The 25225-nt window shown below is 39.6% G+C and overlaps 1 protein-coding gene across 2 annotated transcripts in view; it reads right to left on the minus strand.

Annotated features, from left to right (window-relative positions):
- Positions 1–2799: 2799 nt before the first annotated feature.
- The window catches only part of LOC126355933 (CD151 antigen), a 176520-nt gene continuing 154094 nt past the window's right edge, over positions 2800–25225 (minus strand). For both annotated transcript variants that reach the window (XM_050006505.1, XM_050006504.1), the window contains 3 exons: positions 22324–22401; positions 9547–9654; positions 2800–4182 (listed from right to left, as the gene is read on the minus strand). In XM_050006505.1, coding sequence (XP_049862462.1) covers positions 4135–4182; positions 9547–9654; positions 22324–22401 — 234 coding nt within the window. In that variant the 3' untranslated portion in view covers positions 2800–4134. The remainder of the gene's footprint in view (positions 4183–9546; positions 9655–22323; positions 22402–25225) is intronic.

The raw sequence follows: 25225 nt of genomic DNA on the forward strand, positions 1-25225 counted from the left end.
GGGTCACAATCTGGAGACTACAATTTACTGGCATGGAAGACTATGAAAATGGCATTTTCTTTATTGAGTTTTCAAATTATAACTTCATTTTATTTATACTCACTTTCGTATGATTTTGTTACCATGTAGAATAGACTTAAGACCAAACCAATATGTTTTCAATGGAGTCAAGCTATATAATGTACTGCCACAAGATGTCAAAGACAGGAGTAGTATGTAATTTGAAACAAGTCTAAGTATATTTACTAAATTGTTTTTACTCTACTAAAGAATTCATCCAGTAAAAGTTGTTATTACCAATAAATAATCAGGTTGACCAATAATGCAGCTAATGAGAATGGAGTATATTTGTAAACAACATTATGCATTTCTAGTTTGTGAATTCAACAACATAATCTGAAAGTCGTACCATCAGAGACTGTAGTGATTCAAGAATTTCTGTGTAAATTCTAGAACCACTCAGCCTTCTACTGTCTTGAATACATGAGTGTGGGATAGCAGAATCCTACCTACTGTGCGTGAGCGTGCATTTGTGCAGGTTTACAATCAGTCGTGGGAAGAAAGTAGACATGGCGGACAAACGGCATTGACGAGTACTTGTCGGGCAATCCATAAAGGTTTTATTGAGTGTGTAAGGAAGAACCATGGAGTTTATATGCAGCTCTATGCTTATTGTGTCACTGACTATTGGTATTAAAACAAGGACAGTTGAAAAAGAACTCTTGACAAACTTGCTATAGACAAGACTTTTTTTTATTCATGTTAAAAATTATGGTATCCAAGTGAACTTTCTTTCAACTGTAACTCAATTTCTTTCTGATGTTCGGCTGTACGAGAGACTTACAGGAAGTTACATATTTATGTGAAAAGTGAGAGTTTTACTGTGTATTGAGGTCAAATACATCGTTAATTGACGAAAAGTAAAATTTGTATGTCTGCTTATTTCATAAGTAGCAAGAATCTAAAAATCACTGAACCTGGCATTATTTGATGGAGAAGTAGTCGAGAGGGTCTCAAACAGCCAGCTAGCCAGAAAAGAAGAGTGGCTGCAAGTTCGAAGTAAGTCACGTCATAAAGAAGTGGAAGGTGGTTTGAGAGAATAAACAGATGTAACCCAGATCCACACTCACACTTTAAGTTGTTAGAACACCACCTCTTTCATTTCTGTTGTTAGCGATAAGTTCCTTCCATTCCTTTTATCATACATAATTCATTTATTTGAAAGAAATTTCTCTAGAAATGAATGAATAAATAAATAAAAACTAATTTTTATTTTAGCTGTTATATAATGTATTATTTTTAACCTTACTCCATTTCTGATGCTACTTGCTTCTTGTACTGCAGTCATTGTGACAAAGTTATTTAATAACTCTACGGGTGCCACCCCATAAAAATAGCTTCCCATGTCAACTTATTACTTCCATCAATGTGCTATTTTCACAAACAAGATTAGTTTATTTTGGTATCTCACTAAGAATGGAGAAACATTTTATAGCCCATGTTCAATATTCTGTTATCATATTGACTGATTCCTTCACAAACACTTTGAACTCTCACTAATTGAATCATATCTCAGCAATAGAAAATAAATTGTAACGCATAATAGCCAAAAGTCACAGACTAAGTATAAAACGAGGTGTTCCTCAGGGCTCAGTGCTTGGCCCACCGCTATTTATATTACTTGTAAATGACTTTCCGAGTAACTTACCCTGCAAATCTATCCTCTATGCTGATGACACAACATAAGCTAATTCAAGAAAGGATATAAACAAATTTAAGGAGGAAAGTGAAGAATGTCTCAAAATATCTAACATCTGGTTTAAAGCTAATGAGTTAACTATGAACCGTGGAAAGCCTGTCAAGATAATCTTCAGTCTATCAAACAGCGACATTGAGTTATCTTCTGTTTAACTACAAGAAATACACATTGACTTGGAATTAACATGGAACACACTTACAGATTATGTGTATGTCTAAAGTTATCACAAGTTATCTACCTACTAGCCAAACTAAACATGTGTTACACAAGATTTATTACTTCATTCATACTATGCCTTCTTTCACTGCCATCTTCAATATGGCATTCTTTTATGCGGTAACTCCCCAGCAGCCAAAAAAATTTTCACTTGGCAGAAAAAAGCAATTAGATGTCTTTATGGATTCACTGACAAGACCTTATTTTAAACACTTCAAAATTTTCACAGTCCCATCTCTTTGCATATATTGTTGCCTATTAAACATAAAAGAAAACAAACTGCTACACTATAAGGAAATCTGTTCATCAACACAATACTCAACAAACAAATAAGATTGATATATCCACAACCAGGCTTAAGAAAACCCAATCTAGCTATGAATACATAGGCATAAAATTATTCAACACTTTACCCATACAGGCTCAATTGGTCTCACTGGATATTTTCAAAACTAAAACCAAAGTGTGGACGAAGGAAAATACTTCCTATAGTATAGAGGAATTTCAGAATAGTTGTAAAGATGACAATTTATCGATAAATTAAGGCATACTGCCAAGCACTTAAATGTGAATTGCAGAGTAATCATGTAGATGTATGTATAGATAGATATGGGTGTAGAGGCAGCTATAAACTAAGAGGGTACAACACTGCTATATTTTTACGATGCAATATTTTGCTACGTAAAACATAATTTACAAATAGCTGTAATTCTTCTGACTACATCAATTGCATGTCAATGCTGAAAGATGGATAAAATAAATAAATGAATATTAATAGGAATAAGGAATTTTTTAAATATTAATTTCTTTATTTGTATATTACATATTTTCACACATTCTCCTTTATTTAAAATGCACTCTCTTCAACTGTTACATCAGTACAAAAATTTAACACAGGTGTCTAGTTAATGGGTGTTCTTCATATGATACAGTGGTCAGCACTCAATAAAATAAAAAACTCTTCATTGTTATGTTGAATTTGCAGCACACTTCATTTTAACATTTTATCAACTACAGGAAGTTCACTTTAAGCATGTTCTTCACTACTACTATGTAAGAAAGAAAAACTTAACATGCCTGAACAAAAACATTCACTTACATTTTACTGACAAGAGTATCAGGTACAAAGAACATTTTTTAAGGAAATGGGTTGACACCATAACATTTTGTTTACACACACACACACACACACACACACACACACACACACACACACACACACACACACACACAGAGAGAGAGAGAGAGAGAGAGAGAGAGAGAGAGAGAGAGAGAGAGAGAGAGAGAGAGAGAAATCAAATGTGACATTGTGCTTTACTATCCATGCTATCACCCATGCTTCCTATTTTTGCAGTAGTGAAGCACTATCAAAATAACCCACTTCACAAACAGTATGTTCACTTTCTAAAGTGAAAATTCGACTTTAACATGAGAGGTAATAACTCCTTATAGACAATGTGCCAATAACTAAATATGTTTTGCCACTGACATAAAATGAAGAGTAAGTAAGGTTGGTGCTTTCCTATACCCACATAATGAATGTGGGGAATAGTTACCTTCTTGCTAAATGAAATAATTGTGATTTTACACAAGAATTATTCTAAATATCTAGAAAATGAGTGTGATGATGTGCAGACAATAGAGTTAAAGAGAATTAAAGTAACTGCAAACTGGCAAGAGCATTCTGCCAATACAATTAACATTTTTAACAATAAATTAAATTCTTGTAGAATATTTCTAAACACAGATGCATAAAGGAATGTTGGTGTAAAGTAGTATGAAAAGCCATATTTTGTATACAGAGATTAATACTGACACACTACAGCAGTCCACAATTCATATATATATGAATATGTACAAAGCAATATTTAAATTTGTGCGTGTTGTTTATATTAAGATGAAACTCACTGGTCTTAAGCTTACAGGACACTTCACTGTCTTGTAAAACCATCACTTTTTCTTAACAGATGACAATTCCACTATAAATTTCATGTCTAGCATCAAGTTAAACATCCTTTACATTTTCTTGTCTGTAGCATTTGTAGCTACAGATATTTACAAAAACACACTCTCTGGTTAAGTTCTCCGATTAAATTAAACTCCCTTTACACAACACACATCTGTGTTCCAATCATGAACACTGATTTAGAAGTGGGGTTTTATTCAATCATCATAAACAGTGCACATGAGAAAATCATCCCCAGCAACTGAAAAAGAAGTTTTCATTAGGCAGCTACAAAACAAATTTATCCTATTGTTTACATTTATAGAATGTGTGCAGTAACTCCAACACTAGAGATACACTTAATTATATAGCATGTGCTAACACTACATTCTTGAAGCTAATATGATAAGCTGCTGTTTATGTCAGAATATTATTTCAGATTATGTACAATCTGATCCTCAAATTCTGGCAACACAGCCAGTTAATTGCAATCTCCATCAAATAATTGTTATAACTACAGTTTATTTTTATTACATTTGATGTTAGTATTTACATTTCAGAAACTTTTCTCAGCAGAGATTCAGTAAAATTGTTTTAACTTTTCCACAGTTAATACCAAATTCAGCTGTCTTGTAATGTACTTTAAACATGATGCTCAATTCTTTCCTTAATAGGTTTGAAAAACTTATTTAGAAACATCCACAATAGATTTAATTAGTCATATTTGAATCCATCCTATAATATTTTAGAAAGACATGAAACATGGCTTTCTAAAGCTCATGAGGAAAAAAAGGTCGCACGCATCTTTCTTATCGGCACAACTTCCTTTATCTGTTCATTCAGGCTTGTTCAAGGCCTAAGTAGCAAGCAGCTGCTTGGAGCACCAAGCTGGGAGGTGCATTCCTTAACAAGAAATTTAATACTTGTTCAGTATCTACATCTACATCCATACTCCACAAGGCACTGTGCAGTGCATGACAGATTTACTATTACTAGTCCTTTCCTATCCTGTTCCATTCACAGACAGAGTGAGGGAGAAGTGACTCTCTCAAAGCGTCTACGAACTCAATTTTTCCATCTTATTTTCATGGTTCTTACACAAAATACACTTTAGCCGCAGTAGACTCCTATTTCAGTAGGCCTCAAATGTTGGTTCTCTAAAATTCTGCACTAGTGTCTCACAAGGAGAGCATTGTCTTCCTTACAGGGTTTTCTATTTGAGTTCACGAAACATCTCTGTAATACTTGCAAGCTGATCAAATCTAGCAGCATACCTCCGAACTGCTTTGATGTCTTCCTTTAATCCGACTGGTGGGGATGCCAAACACTAACTACTAAAGATTAGGTCACACTAGCTTCATACACACCGTTTTCTTTATGAGTGAGGAACACTTCCCCAAAATTCTCCCAATAAAACAAAGTTGAGCATTTACCTTCCCTACTACAAACTTAATATGCTTGTTCCATGTCATATTGTATTTCCTCATCATACCTAGATATTTATCCAATTTGGCTGTCAAGCAGAACCTTACTAATGCTGTATTCTAACATTACAGGAATGCTTTTCCTACTGGCCTGCATTAAATTATATTTTTCTATATTTAGAGCAAGCTACCATTCATAACCACTACAAATGTTGTCCAGGTCATTACTTGTCTCCTACAGTCACTAAATGACACCAACCCAAACACAGTAAATTGTTGCTCACCCTACTCATCAGATCATTGATGTAGATAGATGACAAGTAGTCCTGTAGCAACTCCCTGGGGCACTCCTGACGATACCTTTGTCTGATGAACATTCACCATCGAGCACAATGTACTGGGTTCTTTTACTTCAAAAGTCTTCAAGCCACTCAAATATCTAGAATCCTAAACTGTATGCTCAGACTTTGATCAACAGCCTGCTGCGGGCCCCTTGTCAAACACTTTTCCAAAATATGGGCATATGGAATCAGCCTACTGCTGTTCATCCATGGTTTGCAGGATGTCCTGAGGGAATGGCAAGATGAGCTTCACAAAGTGATGCTTTCTAAATTTGAGCAGAAGCTTTTCTGTCTGAACCAACTGTATTACATTCAGACTCTGTTTTCAAGAATTCTGCAGCACTCCAATGTCCAGGATATTGGTCTGTAATCATGCAGGCCTGTTCTATTACCTTTCATATATGCAGGAGCCATATGCACTTTTTTCCCACTTACTGGAGACACTTTGCACTGGGCATAAGAATTTCAAGTGATAAATGCGGGCTAAATAAGGGGCAATGCCACTGAGTACTCTCTGAAAATTGAATTGTGATTCCATTTGGACTTGGAGAGTTATTTGTTTTGAACTCTCATCTATTTCTCTGTGCCACAGATGCTTATTTCTATGTCATCCTTGTGGGAGTCTGTACAACTGTCAAATGACAATTTGTACAATTCCCTTTGTGAATGATCTGTTAAATCTGAACTTTAAAACTTCAGTTTTATTTTTGCTGTTTTCTATTTGCACCTCAGACTGGTCAACAATTGAGTGGATAGAAGCCTTCAATCTGCTTAGTGATTTTATGTATTATCAGAATTTTCTCGGGTTCTCAGCAACATCTTTCCCTAAGGTATGAGGATTGAAGTAGATGTGTGCTTCACATATTTTCATTTTATTATTTCCCTGTACATCATTTACATGATATAGGAATTGTCACAAAGTTATCATACAAGTACAAGTACTACAACACTTTCAAGGCATTTTGAAAAGTATAATTTAGACATGTAAATTAAAATTATTGGCAATAAATTTATACACAATCAAAGCATTCATCTGTGTAATAGAAAGTTTTGCTTAGAAGGTAATTTTTTAGGTCAGTCTTAAGTTTTACTTCATCTACTATTTCCTTTATGTACACTGGCAGAGTGTTGTAAAGTTTTATTCCAAAATAACTTACATGCTTTTGGGTTTGTGTTGTCCGTACCATTTCTACATACAAATTCTTATGACTTCTAGTATTATAATTGTGGCAGACCTCATTTGTACGTAGATTTTTCATATGTGCTCGTGTACATAGAATGCTTTTAAATATATACAGTGATGGTATTTGTAGCTGTTTGAAAAGGGGCCTACAAAGAGTTCTTGGAGAATTGTGTGTTATGATTTGTATAGCTCTTTTCTGAAATTTGAAGATGTCTTAAGATTTATTTAGTTTTACCCCAGAACACTATGCCGCAAAACACTATGGACTGAAAGTAAGCAAAATACACTAGTCTAGTACAGTCTGTGCTGCATACTCTAGATAATATCCTCAATGCAAAACATGCCAAACTGAGCCTGTGGGATAAATACTTGAGATGCTCTTTCCAGCTTAAGTTTTGATCAATGTGAATGCCCAAAAATTTTGTGGATTGCACACTATCTCCTTATCAATTAGTTTTAACTGGCGGTACATATCATATCATGGGTTGTTTTGCCATACTGTATATAATTTGTTTTACTTAATATAAGTGTTAACTCGTTAGCCATTGTTGTATATATTTCAGGACTATGTCCCTTGTGGTGGTTAATGATTTTTTACCACCACTTATAATTATGCTAATGTCATCTACAAATAATATTTTGGTAGAAATATTTGGATTTTTATGCCATTTATATAAAGCAAGAATAATAAGGGACCAAGAACACTGTCCTGTGGGACATCTATTTCCAGTTTCTTTGCATCTGAAACCCACTTTATTTTCTGTTCTATTTCTACCATCTGAATTCTATCTTTAAGGTAAGATAGAAACCATTGCCTCACAACTCCCCTTACACCTGTGTCCTCCATCTTGTTTAACAGAATTAGGTGATTTACAGTATCGAAAGCTTTAGACAGATCGAAGTTAATTCCCACTACACATTTTTAGTGTCAAGACTCCTGACAATCTCTTCAGTATAGGCACCGATACCTATTATGTGCTGTGGACCAAGTGAAAGCCATGTTGATTGCTGTTCAGAATTTTGTAAGCATCTATGTATTGATATATTGATCATCTTATTGTCACATGAATTTCTTTTAACTTTTGGATGTCAACTTACTTGGCACAAACATCTCCAGGGTGCAATTTACAATCAGTTTAAATTTTGCCCATAATTCCTTTATGTCCACCATATTGAAGCTAAATGATGTCCATTTTTTGTCCAAGTGGGATGCTAACAACTGTGTACCTGCTTTTTTCTAGTATAAATACTCTCCTTGCCATCGCGATGGTTTTATTAACAATAGTAACCACTGTCACTATGACGACATGATCACTAATCCCAGTTTCTGTGTCAACTGTTGAAAAAGTCAGGCCTGTTTCTAGCTACAAGGTCTAGAATATTTTCATTGTGCCTGGGTTGTCTAATTGTTCAAGGCTGCTTTCAGAAAATGTGTAAAAACTTACTTCACAAGGCTGTCTGCCCATACCACCTGCAGTGAATCCATAGACATCCCCGTCTATACTCTATAAATTAAAGTCACCTCCAACTAATGACAGATGATCTGGGTATTTCAGCACTGCTGTTTGTAAGATTTACTTAAATGATTCTAAAACTATTATGGCAGAATCTGATAACTAATTTAAGTTCACCTAGGTCTGCTACTAATGTCCACTGTCACACTGAAAATCAATCTAATTGGAGACAATATTTTTGTCAACAACAATGAACACCCACCCCTCCCCTGAGAATAATTTGAGTGTTACAAATACTTTGACAAATTACAGTTAAAATTTTGAGAGTCTAAGTACCTGCACTCCATACACAACCTGATTTTGCTTTCTGCATATCTAATGGCAAGTGTTCGGAGGACCTTAAACAACAGCTTAGCCTAAAAGACTCATATGCCTCTGCAAGTACCCTGCTACCTGAGCAACTGTTTCTTTGTGTAGTGCACCACTTAATCTATGAAAGGAAGTCTTACAACTCTCCACCCATAATGCAGATCCACAAATCTCCCACCATGACCCTCCACTTGACTCCAAACCAAAGGACCCCAATTGGTTTTGGGTACAATGCTGCAAACTGTGATCTCAACTTGCATCTTGCAACCAAGACCAGCAGTCTCCATCTCCACAAGCCACCTGTAGGAAATGAAGGAAAACACAAGCAAGTGGTGTCATTGTTGCTAAAATGACTACTATTCCCTGCACCCTCAATAGCCACAGGCAGGGCTGCCTTCACATCTCAGATGAGGTCCTACAGGAGACATACTGAATGCAGATTAGAATTCTTGCAGGCCCTGGGCTCTGTTTCCATCAGGGTTTACGCAAGACACCTAGCATTGGAGCTTCCATTAAGTAGTGACCCCCTCCAAGTGAACTCCAATAGCTCAGACCAAACTGTCCAAGATGGCAGTCATGCACATGTGCACGTGTCTCCCGTTCTTCTGATGAAGGCTGTGGCTGAAAGCTTTTGTGTAAGTGTCTAATTGTGCCCATCTGCGACTTAACATGCCATCTTTACATTAAGTAGCACTATCTCTTCCTACAGTGTTTATGTTCCAACCTGGAATTTCCATTGTTTGATTTAATCATAATACTTTGTTTTCTTACCCAAAACACTTCAACAATTTCATTTTGTTTAGAAAATGTTTTAATGTTGCTCCACTACTGGCAAACAAATTTATCACTACTCACCATGATGCATGCTACACCTATACCAGCACCACCAATCACAGTTGCATGATCTTGCACAAATTTTTCAGCTTTTTCAAGGCAGCCAGATTCCCATGGGTTGCAGAAAGTCTGAAAGTAAACACAGATGTAATTACATTACTTTTAGATACCGCTTAGGCCACATAGCATATGGTACTTTAAATACAAAGTTAAGACTCGTCCACACACTATTTTACTGGATACTTAAGAGATGTGCAATGCTCATTATACTCTTCCCTTCTCAAGGATTCATCAGTGATTTAGGAAGAGCTGTTGAAGAAGGCACTATTAACATTTTTCAATACACTACTATTGTTGCGTTCTCTATGATAGCACAAATAATTTCTTCATTCTTGAGTTTCTAAATGCCATCATTAGTACTAAACGGAGGGTCAAGTTTGTGTCACAAGACATTAATGACTAAAAATACACAAAAATGTTGACTTCTGATTTCTGTCCCCCAAAGTCCTTGTTTTAAAAGTAGTTGACAAAAAAATTAACATATGCTGGAAATCTTTTTATGGTGCACATTATCTTGAAGTAGTAGAAGTAGAAAGCATGTGTGTTAAAAATATAGAATGTCTCGTCTTATTTTCCTGCACTAAAATTACTAACACTTGTGTCTTAAATATATTGTTACAATAAAAATGCTCAAATGAGTCTAAAACACTAACTTAGGAGATGACTGGAATATCACCCAGAATGATTCAAACACAATTTAAATTTAATGCAAATCAGCAGGTAAACCTGTTGCTACACACACTTTCAGTTAAAATTTACTGTTCAGATATTTGTATACCACAGGTACCCACACAATGGTGGACCCTCTGTTAGAGAAGAAACCTGTGTATCTTAAGATGGCAACCTATCCTGGGATGCTGTTTCCTCAGTGGCCAGGAGGTGGTGTGCCACATGAGGGTTGATGGCTTGACTGATTACAGCCACTTACTTGCAGCCACTTTCACTCCCACTGACATGATGTGCCTCAGCAGCAAGATAATATTTAAGTGAATGGCACATTGGGCCACTATGTGTCATATGCAGGCACCCTCAGCTGCACATTTGCAGTAAAGTATTGTCTTATCCCCAGCATCACAATGCGTACAAGGGTTTTCTTCATTCAAGAATGTGAAGACTGTCCTGTCTCTTAAAATGGCTATTATAGTGTCTTGCACTGTACTGAATATCATCACAGTATTAGTATCGACTGCTGCTGACAGTGCGTCAACTAACTTGAAGAAATTGGTGGGACTTGCAGAAAATGAAATTTCACTTACTCCCACCCAAGGGCACTGGGGTAGCAGAAAGCTGACTCCACAGCAGCTGCAACAGTCACATATGTGTAATGTTCTGCCATTGCCCAAACAAGGTCTACAGTGCTTGTGTGTAGGCTCCCTTGTGCTAGCATGACTTAACATTGGAAACCTGGAGCGTGCGTTTGAAATTTCCCTGATAGCTCTCTGTGCTTTAGTGGAAAACTCAGTTAATCAAGTTCAGGAACTTTCACTGACTTTTTTATTACTTTCCTAATTAACTGGTCTTGCTTTCACCATAAAAAGCCAGAAGTCAGGTCGTTCATTGTTGGTCTTCACTTTATCTTTCATTGTTTCTGTTTGTGACCACAAAGCAGCAATCATTCAACCAAGGAACAAGCTGCTGTCCGAGATTGCCCAAAGACTAATGTGTCAGCAGCCTTGTGGATCACATCTGTTACTCACTGACAAATGGAAACTGTAATGCAAGAAGCTTCTGTTCAACATTTTTATCAGACTTTGTGGGGACTGGAAGGATTACTATTCTCACTGGTGTTATGACGTAGTAAATAATATAATATTACTCCTTACATATTGTTGGTTTCTGGAACTTTTGAAGCTGAGTGCACCTCTTCCTGGTGGAGGCATTGTCAGGAAGGCATTGTCTTTATTTTAATGTCAGCAATGACCAAGTGTAGTACTGGTAATGTTGTGCGCACATGCACATGTGTTTTTTTTTTGTGTTTTCTGAAGGCTTTTATCTACAGTTAAATGTGTAACAGTCTTTTCTTTGTGCTCATCTGCAGCAACTTACCATGTTACCTGTACCGTGACTAGCCATCTATCCTTTTCCAGTTATTATTGTTGCTAGTTGCATCACAGTTTAACTCCCTTCTTGTTCTAAATCTTTCACAGCATATATGTTGCTGGAGGGAATGAAATATCAACTGTACACCATGGTCAAATGTAACAATTGTTTCTGTCTAGTGACATGATGGATGCATATTCTTGCTTGTGTGCCTTAGTATGATTTGCAATGGATTTGTATATTTAAGTTATTGAATGACAATCTGGTGAGGTTTGTATGAATTACTACTGAACAGTAGTGACAATTATTGCTACTTCCTTTGGTAACAAGGGATTTTGTATTCCTTGGGACACACTACAATTGATGTCAAATTTTATAAAAAGATTCTTAGGAGAAATTGGCTTAATAATAAAGAGAATAGGTGTTTTTTCTTTGATTATTCCAATTTGGAAAGAAATAATAACATACTATAGTATTAAATTGCTAAATGAATTAGATAACCAAGCAGCTAAAGATTTATTTACTTACATTCCTTCTGCAACTATGTTTCCTGTATATAGTGAGAAGAAATCTATCCTTTTCATAATAATAATATTCTCTTGTATTTTGATACGTGAACGTGACATTTACATTGAGACTGAGGGTCAAGGAATAATGTTCATCATGAATTGTATAATATCGCTAGAATATGCATCACATTCATTGGCGAAGTGCTTTTTATTTATGCTGTCTGGTCTCAACAGCTAGAGCTGCATGTGTGTGAATGTGTGTGTATTTTCTCTCATTCAGAAGATGATCTTTTGGCTGAAAGCTTATTTGTTTGAGAGTCGTCTTCTTGTGCCTATCTGCAACTCAGCATCTCCGCTATATTGTGATTAGCAATCTCTCCTTTTCATAATATTGTCATTTACACAGTTGTACATTTGCAGAATCTGAAGAATGCTGCGCTTGTTAGTATCCAGGGTCACAAAGCAATAAGAAGGTGAACTAAATAATATCAAATAATTACAGGTGATGGAAAAATTAGTCACCAACACCAGAGAACACCACAATGTCCATATAAGGTGACCCCCATTAGTATGAATACACTCTTGTATTCATTGCTGCTTGACAGCAAATAGCCTCCAGATATCTTGAATTTCTTGCGATCCCCGAATGGCATGCTGTGTCATTTCATGAACACTGCTGTGTGCAAGTTTGTATGAAAGTATATATTTTTCCATCACATCCCACACATCGTATATGGGTGACAAAAGCAAAGGGGACTTACCAGGTCAGTCAAGCATTTTCATATTTTAGAAGGCACGTATGATGTGAACTGCAATATGGGATCTTGCATTAATCTGCTGAAATACGACATCTGGTACACTGATCAGTAAGAGTATAACAACAAGGTTACCATTCTTTCCATGTAGTGATGAACATTCAGCCTACTTTTGACAATTACCAAATCAGTTCTATCATCATATCCAACAGCTTAGCACAACACAATTCCACAAGTTGGAGAAGTAAAAGTGTTGAGAACAGCTGATTCATGTGACTATTCACTAGGTCATCCGCAGATACTTTGGAATTATTGTGTCCACCACAAACAAAAGTGAAACTCATTGCCAGATTCCACAGAATGCCACTAAAAGAGCCAGCTGACTTTGGTTCTACATTAGGCAAGTCACTCATCTACGGTAAGTGGTCATCAGTAAACGAAAGGTGACAACCTGATATCTCCACTAGCTTTCAGCAATCAGTTACCAACAGTTTGTGCTGTCACTGCCTGTAACACCTGCCCAGACTTCAACTGTTGCCTTTTGTTCCATGTTAGCTCCAGTTTAAGAACCCATGGTCATCTCATGGTATGGCCCTTTTTGTGTGTGTGTGTGTGTGTGTGTGTGTGTGTGTGTGTGTGTGTGTGTGTGTGTGTGTGTGAGAGAGAGAGAGAGAGAGAGAGAGAGAGAGAGAGAGAGAGAGAGAGAGAGAGAGAGATATGGATGGTTTGTTTAAAAGATGGAGGAAGGGACCGAACTGCTAGGTCATCAATCCCTTGTTCGGATTAAAGTAATTCCACAAGGGTGGGAGTAAAATAATCAAGACAGACAAAACGCAGGTGGAAGAAAGAGAAAACCACAACAATGACAGAAGGGCAACAAACACTAAAATTGACAAGAAAACCAGAGAGACCCAAGAAAAATGTAGAAGAGATCAAAATAAGAGAGCAGATTACCATGGCTGGCTCACCACTAGAATAAAAAGGAGAAGCCAGCCACTCTGTAATGCGTTAAAACCTCCACCCTAAAAGCATTAGGATGGAGGACACACAGGAACTTGCGCTAATTTAGATCAAATATAAAACCCACCCTCAAGAATAAAACATAAAACTAAAACTGCTGTTGAGCCACTGTTGCCACACACCAAAGGGTGCTGTGAAAGTTGAAAGTCCACCGCGGAGTGGCTAAAAGTGGGCAGTGCAGCAAGAAGTGGATGACCGTCATTCGTGAGCCACAGCGACACCGAGGTAGATCCTCACAAAGGAGGATGCAGCTGTGCGTTAGCCACATATGGCCAATGTGGAGCTGCCAGGGACAATTGATTCCCTGTGAGAGGACCGCATGGAAGACTTCCACACATTCGTAGTCTCCTTAATGACACAAAGTTCGTTGCATGTACTGTTATGCCATTCCATAACCAAAGCTGAAAAATCCTGCAGCATAAGACAGAACACAGGTCAGTTTCAGAGATGCCCATCTCCAGAAGAGGTTTCCGTATAGCCTGTTGGCACATTTGTTGCCTGTGCTTCCGATGTGTCCTGGGGTCCACACAAACACCACTGAACGACGGGTCAATTCCAGGACTTCTGACTGGACACTACCAAAGGAGGGTGAGGGTAGCACTGGTCAATAGCTTGTATGCCACTCAAGAAGTCAGTACACAGGAGAAATGAATCACCAGGACATGAGTGGATGTGTTCAAAAGCACGAGATATGGCCACCAGCTCTGCAGTGAAAACACTGCAGCCATCTGGCAAGGAGTGCTTTTCAAAATGTCCTCCACAAGCATATGCAAAGCCTACGTGATCATCAGCCATCGAGCCATCAGTATAAACCACTTCATGGCTCCGATACATGTCCAGAATCGAGACGAAGTGATAGTGGAGAGCCGCAGTGTTAAAGGAGTCCTTAGGGCCATGCGAAAGATCCAGAAGAATCTGCGGCCTAGGTGTACACCGTGGAGGTGTACATCAATGGACCTAGAAGAGAGGTAGTAATGGAAAGGACTCCAGTTCAGACAGAAGGGACCGCACGTGAACTGCAATCTTAAGCGCTGACCTGTGCCGCCAATGCGGGAGATGAACTGTTGTGGTTGGGGAAAGGAGACGGTAATTCAGATGCTCAGGAGAACTACAAATGTGCACAACATAACTGGCGAGCAGTTGTATACGTCGGTTCTGCAGTGGATGGACTCTGGCCTCCACAAGGTCACTGGTCACTGGACTCGCTCTAAAAGTTCCCGTCACTAGACAGACTCCACAGTAGAGCACTGGGTCAAGTACATGCAACACTGAGGGTGCCACCGAACCATAGTCAGACTGCCAGAGTCAAGGCAAGACTGAGAGCAGCAGCAGAGTAAAGCTATCTGCACCCCAGATGGTGTTGCTCAGGCAGTGGAGGGCATTGAGGTGCTGCCAGTACTCCCGCTTCAGCTGACGAAGATGAGGAAGCCATTTTGATCAAGTGTCGAAGACCAATCCTAAGAATCGATATGTCTCCACTACAGTGAGTGATTGTCATGAAGGTAAAGTTCTGGTTCTGGACGATTGGTGCAACGCTGACAGAAATGCTGCACATACGACGTGGCAGTTGAAAACTGGAAGTCATGGGCTAGATCCCGTGACTGCACCTTGTGGATGGCTCCCTATAGGCGCCGCTCAGAAAAACCAGTAATGGAGGAGCAGTACAAAATGCAGAGTCATCCACATACAGAGGAAACTGATGGCCCTACAGATGCTGCTAGACCGTTAATAGGCACTAAAAATAGGGAGACACTCAATATGGAGCCCTGCGGAATGCCATTCTCCTGAATACAGGAAGGGGGGGAGGTGTACTATGGGAGGTCCGACTTGGACATGGAAAGTATGGAGCGATGGGAAGTTTTGGATAAAAATCAAGAGCGAGACCCACAGACCCCACTCACACAATGTGGCAAGCATATTATGTCGCCAGGTCATGGCGTATGCTTTACATAAGTCAAAAAGATGGCAACCAGATGTCGGTGTCTGGACAAGCCTGTTCAGATGGCAGATTCGAGGGACATAGATTATGAGTGGTAGAGCGAACCTGACAGAAGCTGCCCTGACACAGAGCCAGTAGGCCACGTGACTCCAGTACTGGAGGAGCAGTACGAAACGCAGTCATCTGCATACAGAGAAGGTGAGACTGACGGCCCTTACAAAGAATGTTGGTGGGGCTGATGGGTCGATAGCTATCCACATCAAGCGGGTTTTTATTGGGTCTGAGCGCCGGAATGATGGTGCTCTCCTGTCATTGCGAAGGAAAGATCCGGCTGAATGTGATGAAAGGATGTTGCTTGTAGTTAGATGAGAGATGTTTAATCATCTGGCTGTGGATGCGATCATGCCCAGAAGGTGTGTCAGGGCAATGTGCAAGGGCACTGGGGAGCTCCCACTCTGTATATGGGGCATTATAGAATTTACTGCAGTATGTAGTGAATGAGAGGATGTTCCCTTCCAGCCGCCGTTTGTATGTGCGAAAGGCTGGGAGGCTAATTCTCTGACGCAGAGGCTCGAGCAAAGTGCTCAGAATTTGTGTCTGCGTCGGTACATAACTCGTCATTTATGGTAACATTGGGGGACAGCTGTTGGGGCCTGGTACCCGAAAAGACTTTTCATCTTTACTCAGACTTGGGAAGGTGATGTGTGGCACCCAATGGTAGAGATGCATCTCTCCCAACAATCCTCCTCCCATTGTTTGATAAGGTAGCAAACACGGGCATGGAGTCGTTTAAAGGCTACGAGGTGCTCCAGGGAAGGGTGCTGCTTATGCCGCTTTTGCGCCCAGAAAGCCTTTTGAATCAGACAACATACTCATGTTCGTGAAAATTCAACTTGTGCACAGATGACCACTGTCTCTGGCTGCCAAGGCCATACATTACTGGATGCAGCAATGACTGAGTGCAGTATCACGAGTCTCAGACAGTGCCGATTTAGCTCTTGCATGGAGAAAGGATAATTGTAAGACTCAAACTGGGATCTGAAGTCCAACTAGCCCCTCACTGCAGTCACCCAGTAGTAGCAAACTGCCATATCTTGGCTGGCAACCTGGCAGTAGTTGCTGCAAAATGCTCTGCCATTGTCTGAACAATGTCTCTGGGTGGTGTTTGGAGACATCGCTTCTTCAGCACTGTTGGTGTTGGTGAAATAGTGTTTATCAGAAACCTCTGGATGGCTTCCCAAACTTTTGTAAAAAGTGGAATGGTTGAGAGAGTCAACAAATTCTTGCCATGACCTCCCTTGCTCTCATTCATTACACACCGTGCCTTGGCTCTTGCAACCCGAATTGCTGTGAGGCTCTCTGCTGTTGAGAGGTGTTTAAACCACTTAAGAATGGCACTCATCGGCCCACCATGGTGCAAGTTTCCTCCTAAGATTGAGACTTAGGGATGGATATGTCAGTGGCATGATGTATTACTTGTGTAGTGTGGTCCATTCACGCCTGGATGCTGCCACAGTGTTCAACACAGTCAGGTGACTTAACAGAATCCATTTTGGTGGCTTCTGTTACAGCAATCCTTCATTCAGTAAGTGGATCCACTGTGGGAAGTGGTCAGTGGAATGAAGATCATCAGTTGCTTCTCATTGTGCTGAGTTGGCTAGGGCTGGAGAGCAGAGAGAGATGTCAGTAGCCAAGGACAACCCACAGCAATTGAAAAATGAGTGGGGCTGCCATATTGAGGATGCACAGCTTCCAAGACGTCACGAGTTTCTCAAGGACTTGACCCATGGGGAAATTTTAGCTCAAGCTCCGTAACACATTATGGGCATTGAAATCGTGCAGTAGAAGAAACAGGCGGGGAATTTTTGCAATAAGGCCTGCAACAGCATCAGAGTCTATCATGTTCTGTGGAGGTAACTACAGGAAACAGATAGTTATCTTCTGACCCACATGAACAGCAACAGCTACTGCTTGTAGGTAAGTGAGCAAGGGAGAAGAGAGGGAAGTGGTGTGCATGACTGACAAACACAACAACCCCTCCCTTGGCAGTTTCTCCAATCAGGTAATTCTTTTGGTGGAGGGTATAGCCCCATAGGTCAGGTGGCTTTGAAATGTGTTTCCTCTAAACTCAAGGACAGGGAGCATGCTTGCGTCAGGAGTTTCAGTTCCTCCAAATGAGTCCTGAACCAATTTATGTTCCACTTTAGTACAGGAGCCATTTATCACAGAGTTCCAGTTTCACCCTCTATTTTTTTCTATCCAGGTACTTATATTTTCAAAAATTGATTATTTCGTTGAAACATAGCTATAGTCACACTCGTGGTCATAACATGTTAGTGAATACACAAGAATCACTAAAATCATTTTGGTTTTACTGTGCTGATTTGAATAGGTTTTTTTTTAAATTGAAAACTCCTCAATGAACAATACCAGTAAGGAATATCACATGTGTTAGTGAAAATGCCACCTTTCTGGTAAAAAGGTAAATATGTGGTTTTTGCAAGTGGTGTCCCCATTCATTACCACAAATATTACCAATGAGATGACAAAATATTGTTACATTTTGCGATCGCTTGATAATGAAATTGCTGATCTGATTTTCACATTTTGTGTCCAAATCATCAACCTTTTCCCCATATGCAGACTTTAAAGTATGTCTTACAGTAGTATTTGAAGACTTAAGAGTCATGCAAAGCTAAAATATTGCTAACCAAAGTAGAACTAGTAAACAAAACAACCATTTTTTATCCAAGAGAAGTGTGAAGGCAGGTTGTGGGGCAATGCAGGAGCAGGGTACCACATGACATTCCAACCAAAAGCATCGTGCTACGTGCGCACGATATATTCTCAAGAGAACAGTGACAAAGAGGCTGCCAGTCAGTTCCAGAAACAAAAGAATAAGGAGGGAAAGGCAGGACCCAGGCCAGACTACCGTGCTAAATAGTGCTTGGTTAGCCATGGGTCCTTGGGTTGCAGCAGGCAATGGGACTTCCATCCAATCCCTCAAGCAACTAACAATGCTAATGAGTTCTATGTAACACTGAGTAGAAACCACCATCACAGGGAAAACGTAGACTAAATAAGCCACTTTAGGATTGTCCACTAACACCAGAGGTATCATATCAGCAACCTAAACGATTTGCTGTATGGTGGCCACATTAGGGCAGTCTAGTAGGATGCGTGCCATTGAGAAACGGGCATCACACCAACGGTGGGGTGGATCCTCACGGAGGATGTGGGCGTGGATCAGCCAAATCTGGCCAATGTGAAGGCCAGTGGAGTGTTAATGTATGGTGTGGTACTGTATGCCAATGCATCATGGCCCATATTTCATTGATGGCACTCCTAAAGGGGTATAATTTACCCCTTCTTGAGCTGTACCTTACTTTAACTAGTCCACTTCTTATAATGTGTCAAATAATCCAGTATCAGAATGTGGATGTCCTACGCACAATGTTTATTGTTGCGAAATGACAACTAGTGGTACAGTTAGTGGTAACACAATGGGTTTCACGTTTCTAAACCTCATAAGTTCTGAAATATGTAGCTTGTAGAGTACAGCAATGGCATCACCATTTCTGATGTGATGCACCACATGTAGTACTGTGCTCAGGGCAAGGGTTGCCTGCACTGGCACCTGCATACTGCCCTAAACATACCAGAATCACCACGGCACGCTCTACCTTCAGTGAAGAAGTGTCTCCTAATTTGGTCTGCTGAACTGCTCTCGTACTGTAACGTAATTCACATTTGCTGCCAAATTAAAACCTGTTTTCTAGTGGCTTGTTACATTTGTCATCTAGTCGATATGTTGGTCTTCAGTAATGAAGAAAAACTAGACATTTTAATTTATGGCGAATGTCACAGAAATGCCACTGCAGCTGTGACACTGTATGCTGAACGCTACCCAGATCGGCGGTGTCCGTCACGTCGAGCCATTGGCAACATCTGCAAGACACCAAGACATTCGTGGAAATAGGAAGCTGGGCTCCAACAAAAATGTCTATGTACAATGCCAGCGACTGGCAATGGAAACGAAATTGCTATTCTGGCTGCTGTAGTGCACAATCCACAGGTGGGCGTACAAGAAACTGCACGAGGTGTAGGAATAAGCCACAGTAGTGTGTGCAGAATCTTGCATCGGCATCTGTTTCATCCGTTCCATATCTCACTACATCGTGAACTGTACAGGAATGACTTTGAATCCCGCATTGCGTTCTGTCGTCGTGCACTTCCGCAGTTGCAAGGTAATCCAGTATCCCTAAGCAATACGCTGTTTACAGATGAGGCTTCATTTACAAATCATGGTAATACGAATCTGCAGAACATGCACTACTGGTCCTTGCAAAATCCCCACTGGGTTTGCAAAGTCGCTCATCAATGACAGTGGAGTGTTAATGTTTGGTGCGGTATTGCAGGTCACTATTTTTACCGTGGAACATCGAATGGACAGTGATATGCATCATTTCTTTAACACACACTAACACTCCTCATCGAGGACCTAGGATTGGAAACTCATCTATCAATGTGGTTCCAACATGACAGATGTCCCGCACACAGTGCAAAAGTTGCCGGAGACATTCTATATGCGACATTTCCAGATAGGTGGATGGGGCGGGGCGGTACAGCGCAATGGCCAGCACGGTCCCAACAATACAGTTTCTGTAGGTGACAGGTCACGAGTAAATGTGTTTAGCTAAGTGAATTCAAGTTTGTATCTCTAATTGTAGCTCTAGTTGTCATTTAGTTAGAACAAACATACATTTACAATTCGAAAAAAGTAACTTTGCGTTGGACGTGTTACTTGTTTATTTTTGTGGATTGTGCATACCTTCCCACTGTGTGAGCCCCTGACACAGGCAGTGTGAGGTGCATGCTCGAGTCTCAGGACTTGCACTTGCTGTGCGCTTAATTTATTTCAAGTGTCAACTTCGCTTCACAATTATGTAATTGATGTATTGCAATGCAACCAACGCCATTATTTATGTGATTTTTTTATGTTATTGACTGCATACAAAATAGTGGGTGCCCATTTAAAAATAAACAAGTTTGTGTTGAAAATAGTATTTTTTACATTTTAAAATTTTGGATAGTATTTGGTTTCCTAAGCCGCTGCCGCACATTCGTGCTGGTGAAAACAGTTTTTGAATATCTATTTATTGTTCCAGGATATTTGAGGAGGCCAGAGTTAGGTAAGACACCCTGTAATGGTACTCATTTGCTAAATCTCAATTTCCTATCCATTTTTGTTCTCGATATAGAATAGTTTCTACTTAGCATAGGACAGTTTCTACTCACTGTCAGAAGATTATTTGAACAGGAAACAACAAGTCTATGAGCTACATTCCATTTAAGCTTTTTGCACAAGGTTATCATTGCCCATGATATGCCACGATAATTTGGCCTAAATGTAGACACTCAGAGCAGCATTTGGGTTAAAATATGAACATACTTTAAATTAAAGAAATCTTAAATTTATTTTTTCTGGCAATAATGGAGAACTGAAATTCCATGTAATCACTGTCTTGCTTTAATTATGTTGGATACTCTCAGATGATACTTGCTACTGTGTAGTCTTACCTTATTTTTTCATTTTACTAATGGAAGTATAATTGCAAAGGCATCCAGCAACTGCTTTAAAGGAACCCACAATACTCTTCAGTGTTTCTTTGGGCATAAAATTCTAAGTTACGTTCCACTTGCTGGAGAAATTCACGAGAGAAAATGGGTTATGCCAATATGCCATTGTAACTTTATCCACATATGACTTGCTATCAAACATACGGTTGATGCGAGGGGGGGGGGGGGGGTTGAGACACCATAAGGTTTTGCTTTTAACAGTAACAGTGATTCATTCCAACTACTGTCTTTACACATACTTTTTCAGGACAATATCTTAATACCTAAATAATTAATTGGTTTGGCAAACAATATGTTGGTAGGTTCATTGTGGACAGAAACCTAATAATTATTTTACACATTATCTTTACTTACAATTTTTGTGTTTCCATAACTCACAGCATTACTTTTTAATGCCTGTTTAGAATGATAATATGCCAGTTTGCATTTCAATCAAACAGACATTGAAATTTAACTGCAAGAACTTTGGAACAATGTTTTTGACTTCCTGCAGAACATTTACGATTCCTCCATAACAGGCCGTAATACACTGCCTCCTAACGAACTGACCAACAGATTAATACAGAACACTGACAACTTTTTCGCCAGCACATTGATTTACTGAGTTATTCTTGCAAACTCAACAGATGATTATAAACTACATGCAGTACAAAGCTTATGTTTAATGCAGTATATCTTTGCAGAATACATTCTCTCACACTCTCTTACATCTCTTCTTTCACAGTTGTGGCACTTGTAATGACTAAATTATCTCCCTATAAATTTCTTATGTAACTTTATTCCTTATTTCAGACTACTGCAATAGGGAGATTTTTGCTGAAATACTGATACTTACACTTGTCTTTACTTTGCAGCAACTGTTTGGCAGTTCATCTCCCCAGCTGCTGTGGTCTTGGATTCCGCAACATTTCAGCTGCAAAAAGAGATTGTGTGTGTTAATATATTTTACGCTCAGTCGTTTGATTCTGTCACCTGACTGCACTGCATTGCATTACACTGTTTCAACTCAGTTGCAAAAATACTATAATCATTTGTAACCAGTGAAATAAATACATGTGTGGATTTATGGGATTAAAAGATCTGCCACATCTCACTCTGTTGCTATATGAAGGATTTGTTGATTAAGGGTCTCTTGGTCAAGACAGTCACCCGGTGTTAGTGATGTCTGCCAGAAATTTAATCAGATTGTAGTAGTATATAGAAGTGGCAAAATTGAGGCTCTAGCAGCAATATTTATGTCCAAGCTGAGAAGTAATTTAAACAGAACTAGAGGTATGTGAGGTTGAGCCAGCACATTACGGGTCTCCCAGGGCTCAGATGTGACAAGAGAGACCAGATCCTCATCCAACACACCTCGCCTGCCCCCACCACCTTTATTAAGGGCTAAGACAGTTACATAGCAAAGAACAGCTTCTAGCCAGGAGATTCGTAATAATTAAAGTGAGAAGGCTAAAAACACAGTGGACAGCAGTTGGACTGACATTATCAAAACCAGGAAAGATAAATCATAATGTCAGTACATTAGTGGCGACGGACAAATGCTGCCATAAATGTAATAAATGCTAAAAAGATCTTCATCCCCAATATTCAGTTCAAAAAACCTCAATATTCACTCTGAAACACCTGGTACTAGGTATTTTGAGCAACCAGAGTTGTTCCTGACTAATTTTAGAGCTGTCAGTGTCAATGACAGTAGCACCCTGATACACTGTAAGAACTGAATGGAACAAATGCTGATATGTCAAGGATGTAACAACATTTTGGACCTGAAATAGATCTGTCCTACATTATGGTCTGGGTGCTAAAAAAGTGGAAGAAGGGTATGAAGGTGTGGGTGCAAGAAAACACCAAGCACATTCTAAGCAGGTTAGGTGGAGGTCCCAGCAGAGTGCCTCAATGTGCATCACAACAGGTAACCCCACCCAAAGACCAGTTTTGTTTTGTTGTTGCTTTATGATGCAAAACTGAGGTCATAAGCACCAATGTCATAACTAAAAACGGTCAATTACCAAATGAATTTGAAATCTACAATACTCAATGTTTAATCAATTGGAGTAGAAAGATCGCAAAAAAACGAGCACTTCCACTCTGAGGGGGGAGTGGGAGGGGGGGGGGGGGTAGCGGGTGTGGTGTGGTGGGGGAGGGGGGCGGTGGGAGGGTGGAAGGGGGGGTTTGCTTATATGGTTAAAAATGAAATTTCCTTCGCCATATTACTATAATGAATAAAAAGTAAAACACTAACTATAGCTGATGCTGGATCTACTAAAATATCTGGTAATTTGGATGCCAAACATACATTAAAATATAATATAATATAATATAATATGTCTGCTTGTGTCTGTGTATGTGCGGATGGATATGTGTGTGTGTGTGTGTGCGCGCGAGTGTACACCTGTCCTTTTTTTCCCCTAAGGGAAGTCTTTCCGCTCCCGGGATTGGAATGACTCCTTACCCTCTCCCTTAAAACCCACACCCTTTCATTTTTCCCTCTCCTTCCTTCCTTCCTGACGAAGCAACTGCCAGTTGCGAAAGCTTGTAATTCTGTGTGTGTGTCTGTGTGTTTTGTTCATGTGCCTGTCTGCCGGCGCTTTCCCGCTTGGTAAGTCTTGGAATCTTTATTTTTAAAATATAAACAGTTATAAAATTGGCACTGGGTCAGAAAATGGTACACTGTCAAGGGTTGGTTGTAGTAAGCACAGAGTGGTGCGGAGTCTCCACTGAGACAATGGTGCCCAGTACACTGCCTAGCTAAAATTACCTCACGACAAGGGGTCAGAGGAAGTTGGCCAAGCTGTTGGACAGTTTAATTTCCCAGAGTTTGTTCTCATATAGAAAACACCAGTGTTCATGCCACAGGGACACAAATGTTCTTACGTGCAGCAACACACAGATCATCTTAACCAACAGAATAGCTAAAAGGCCTGGGTAATCAGCCGCAACATTGGCGGCAGCATTCCCCAACACTCCAACATGATCAGGGAGCCACATGAACATCATGCTGGCTCCATCATCATCAGTCAGTGAGTGAGTGGAGGCACTTAGGTTTGTTGTACTAAGGGGTGGTATGTGTACAGCACATAGAGGCTCTGGAGAGCACTAAGTGAATCTGAACGTAATACACAATTGAGAAGCATGTCAGCAGATGTGATGGGTGGCCTAACAGAGGGCAGAAAGCTCTACAGTAAGAATTAACACTGTTCTAGGAGCCAGTACTGAAATTATTTTATTGTCAATGATAAAAGTACATCCTGCACCGCGGATGGTTTGGTTGGTTTAAAAGAGTGCGAAAGGGATGAAACTACGAGCTATGAGGACATCATCAGTCCCTTGTTCCGAAGAAAACAATGCCACAAGTGAGATAATAAAACAAAAGAGACTGACAATTCGAAACAGAATAAAAGGGAAAAATCACAAGAACAATGAAGGGCAACCAACATGTAAATGGACAAAAGGGGACAAGAAAACCACAGAAACGGGATGAAGAGATTAAAACAACAGAGCAGATTACCATGGCTGGCTGACCATGAGAATAAAAAAGGAGAAGCCAGCCACCCTGCAACACATTAAAACATGCATCCTAGAAGCACTAGGGTTGAGGACATACGTGAAAACTTAAATCAAATGACAAAACCCACCCTCACGAATAAAGCATAAAACTAAATCAGTCAATGAGGCGTTATCAGATAAAACTAGCAGCAACGACTCCGGTAATCCAAGATTTCATCACTGGGCAGTCA

Source organism: Schistocerca gregaria, chromosome 3 (genome assembly GCF_023897955.1).
Source record: "Schistocerca gregaria isolate iqSchGreg1 chromosome 3, iqSchGreg1.2, whole genome shotgun sequence".
Taxonomy (NCBI): Eukaryota; Metazoa; Arthropoda; class Insecta; order Orthoptera; family Acrididae; genus Schistocerca; species Schistocerca gregaria.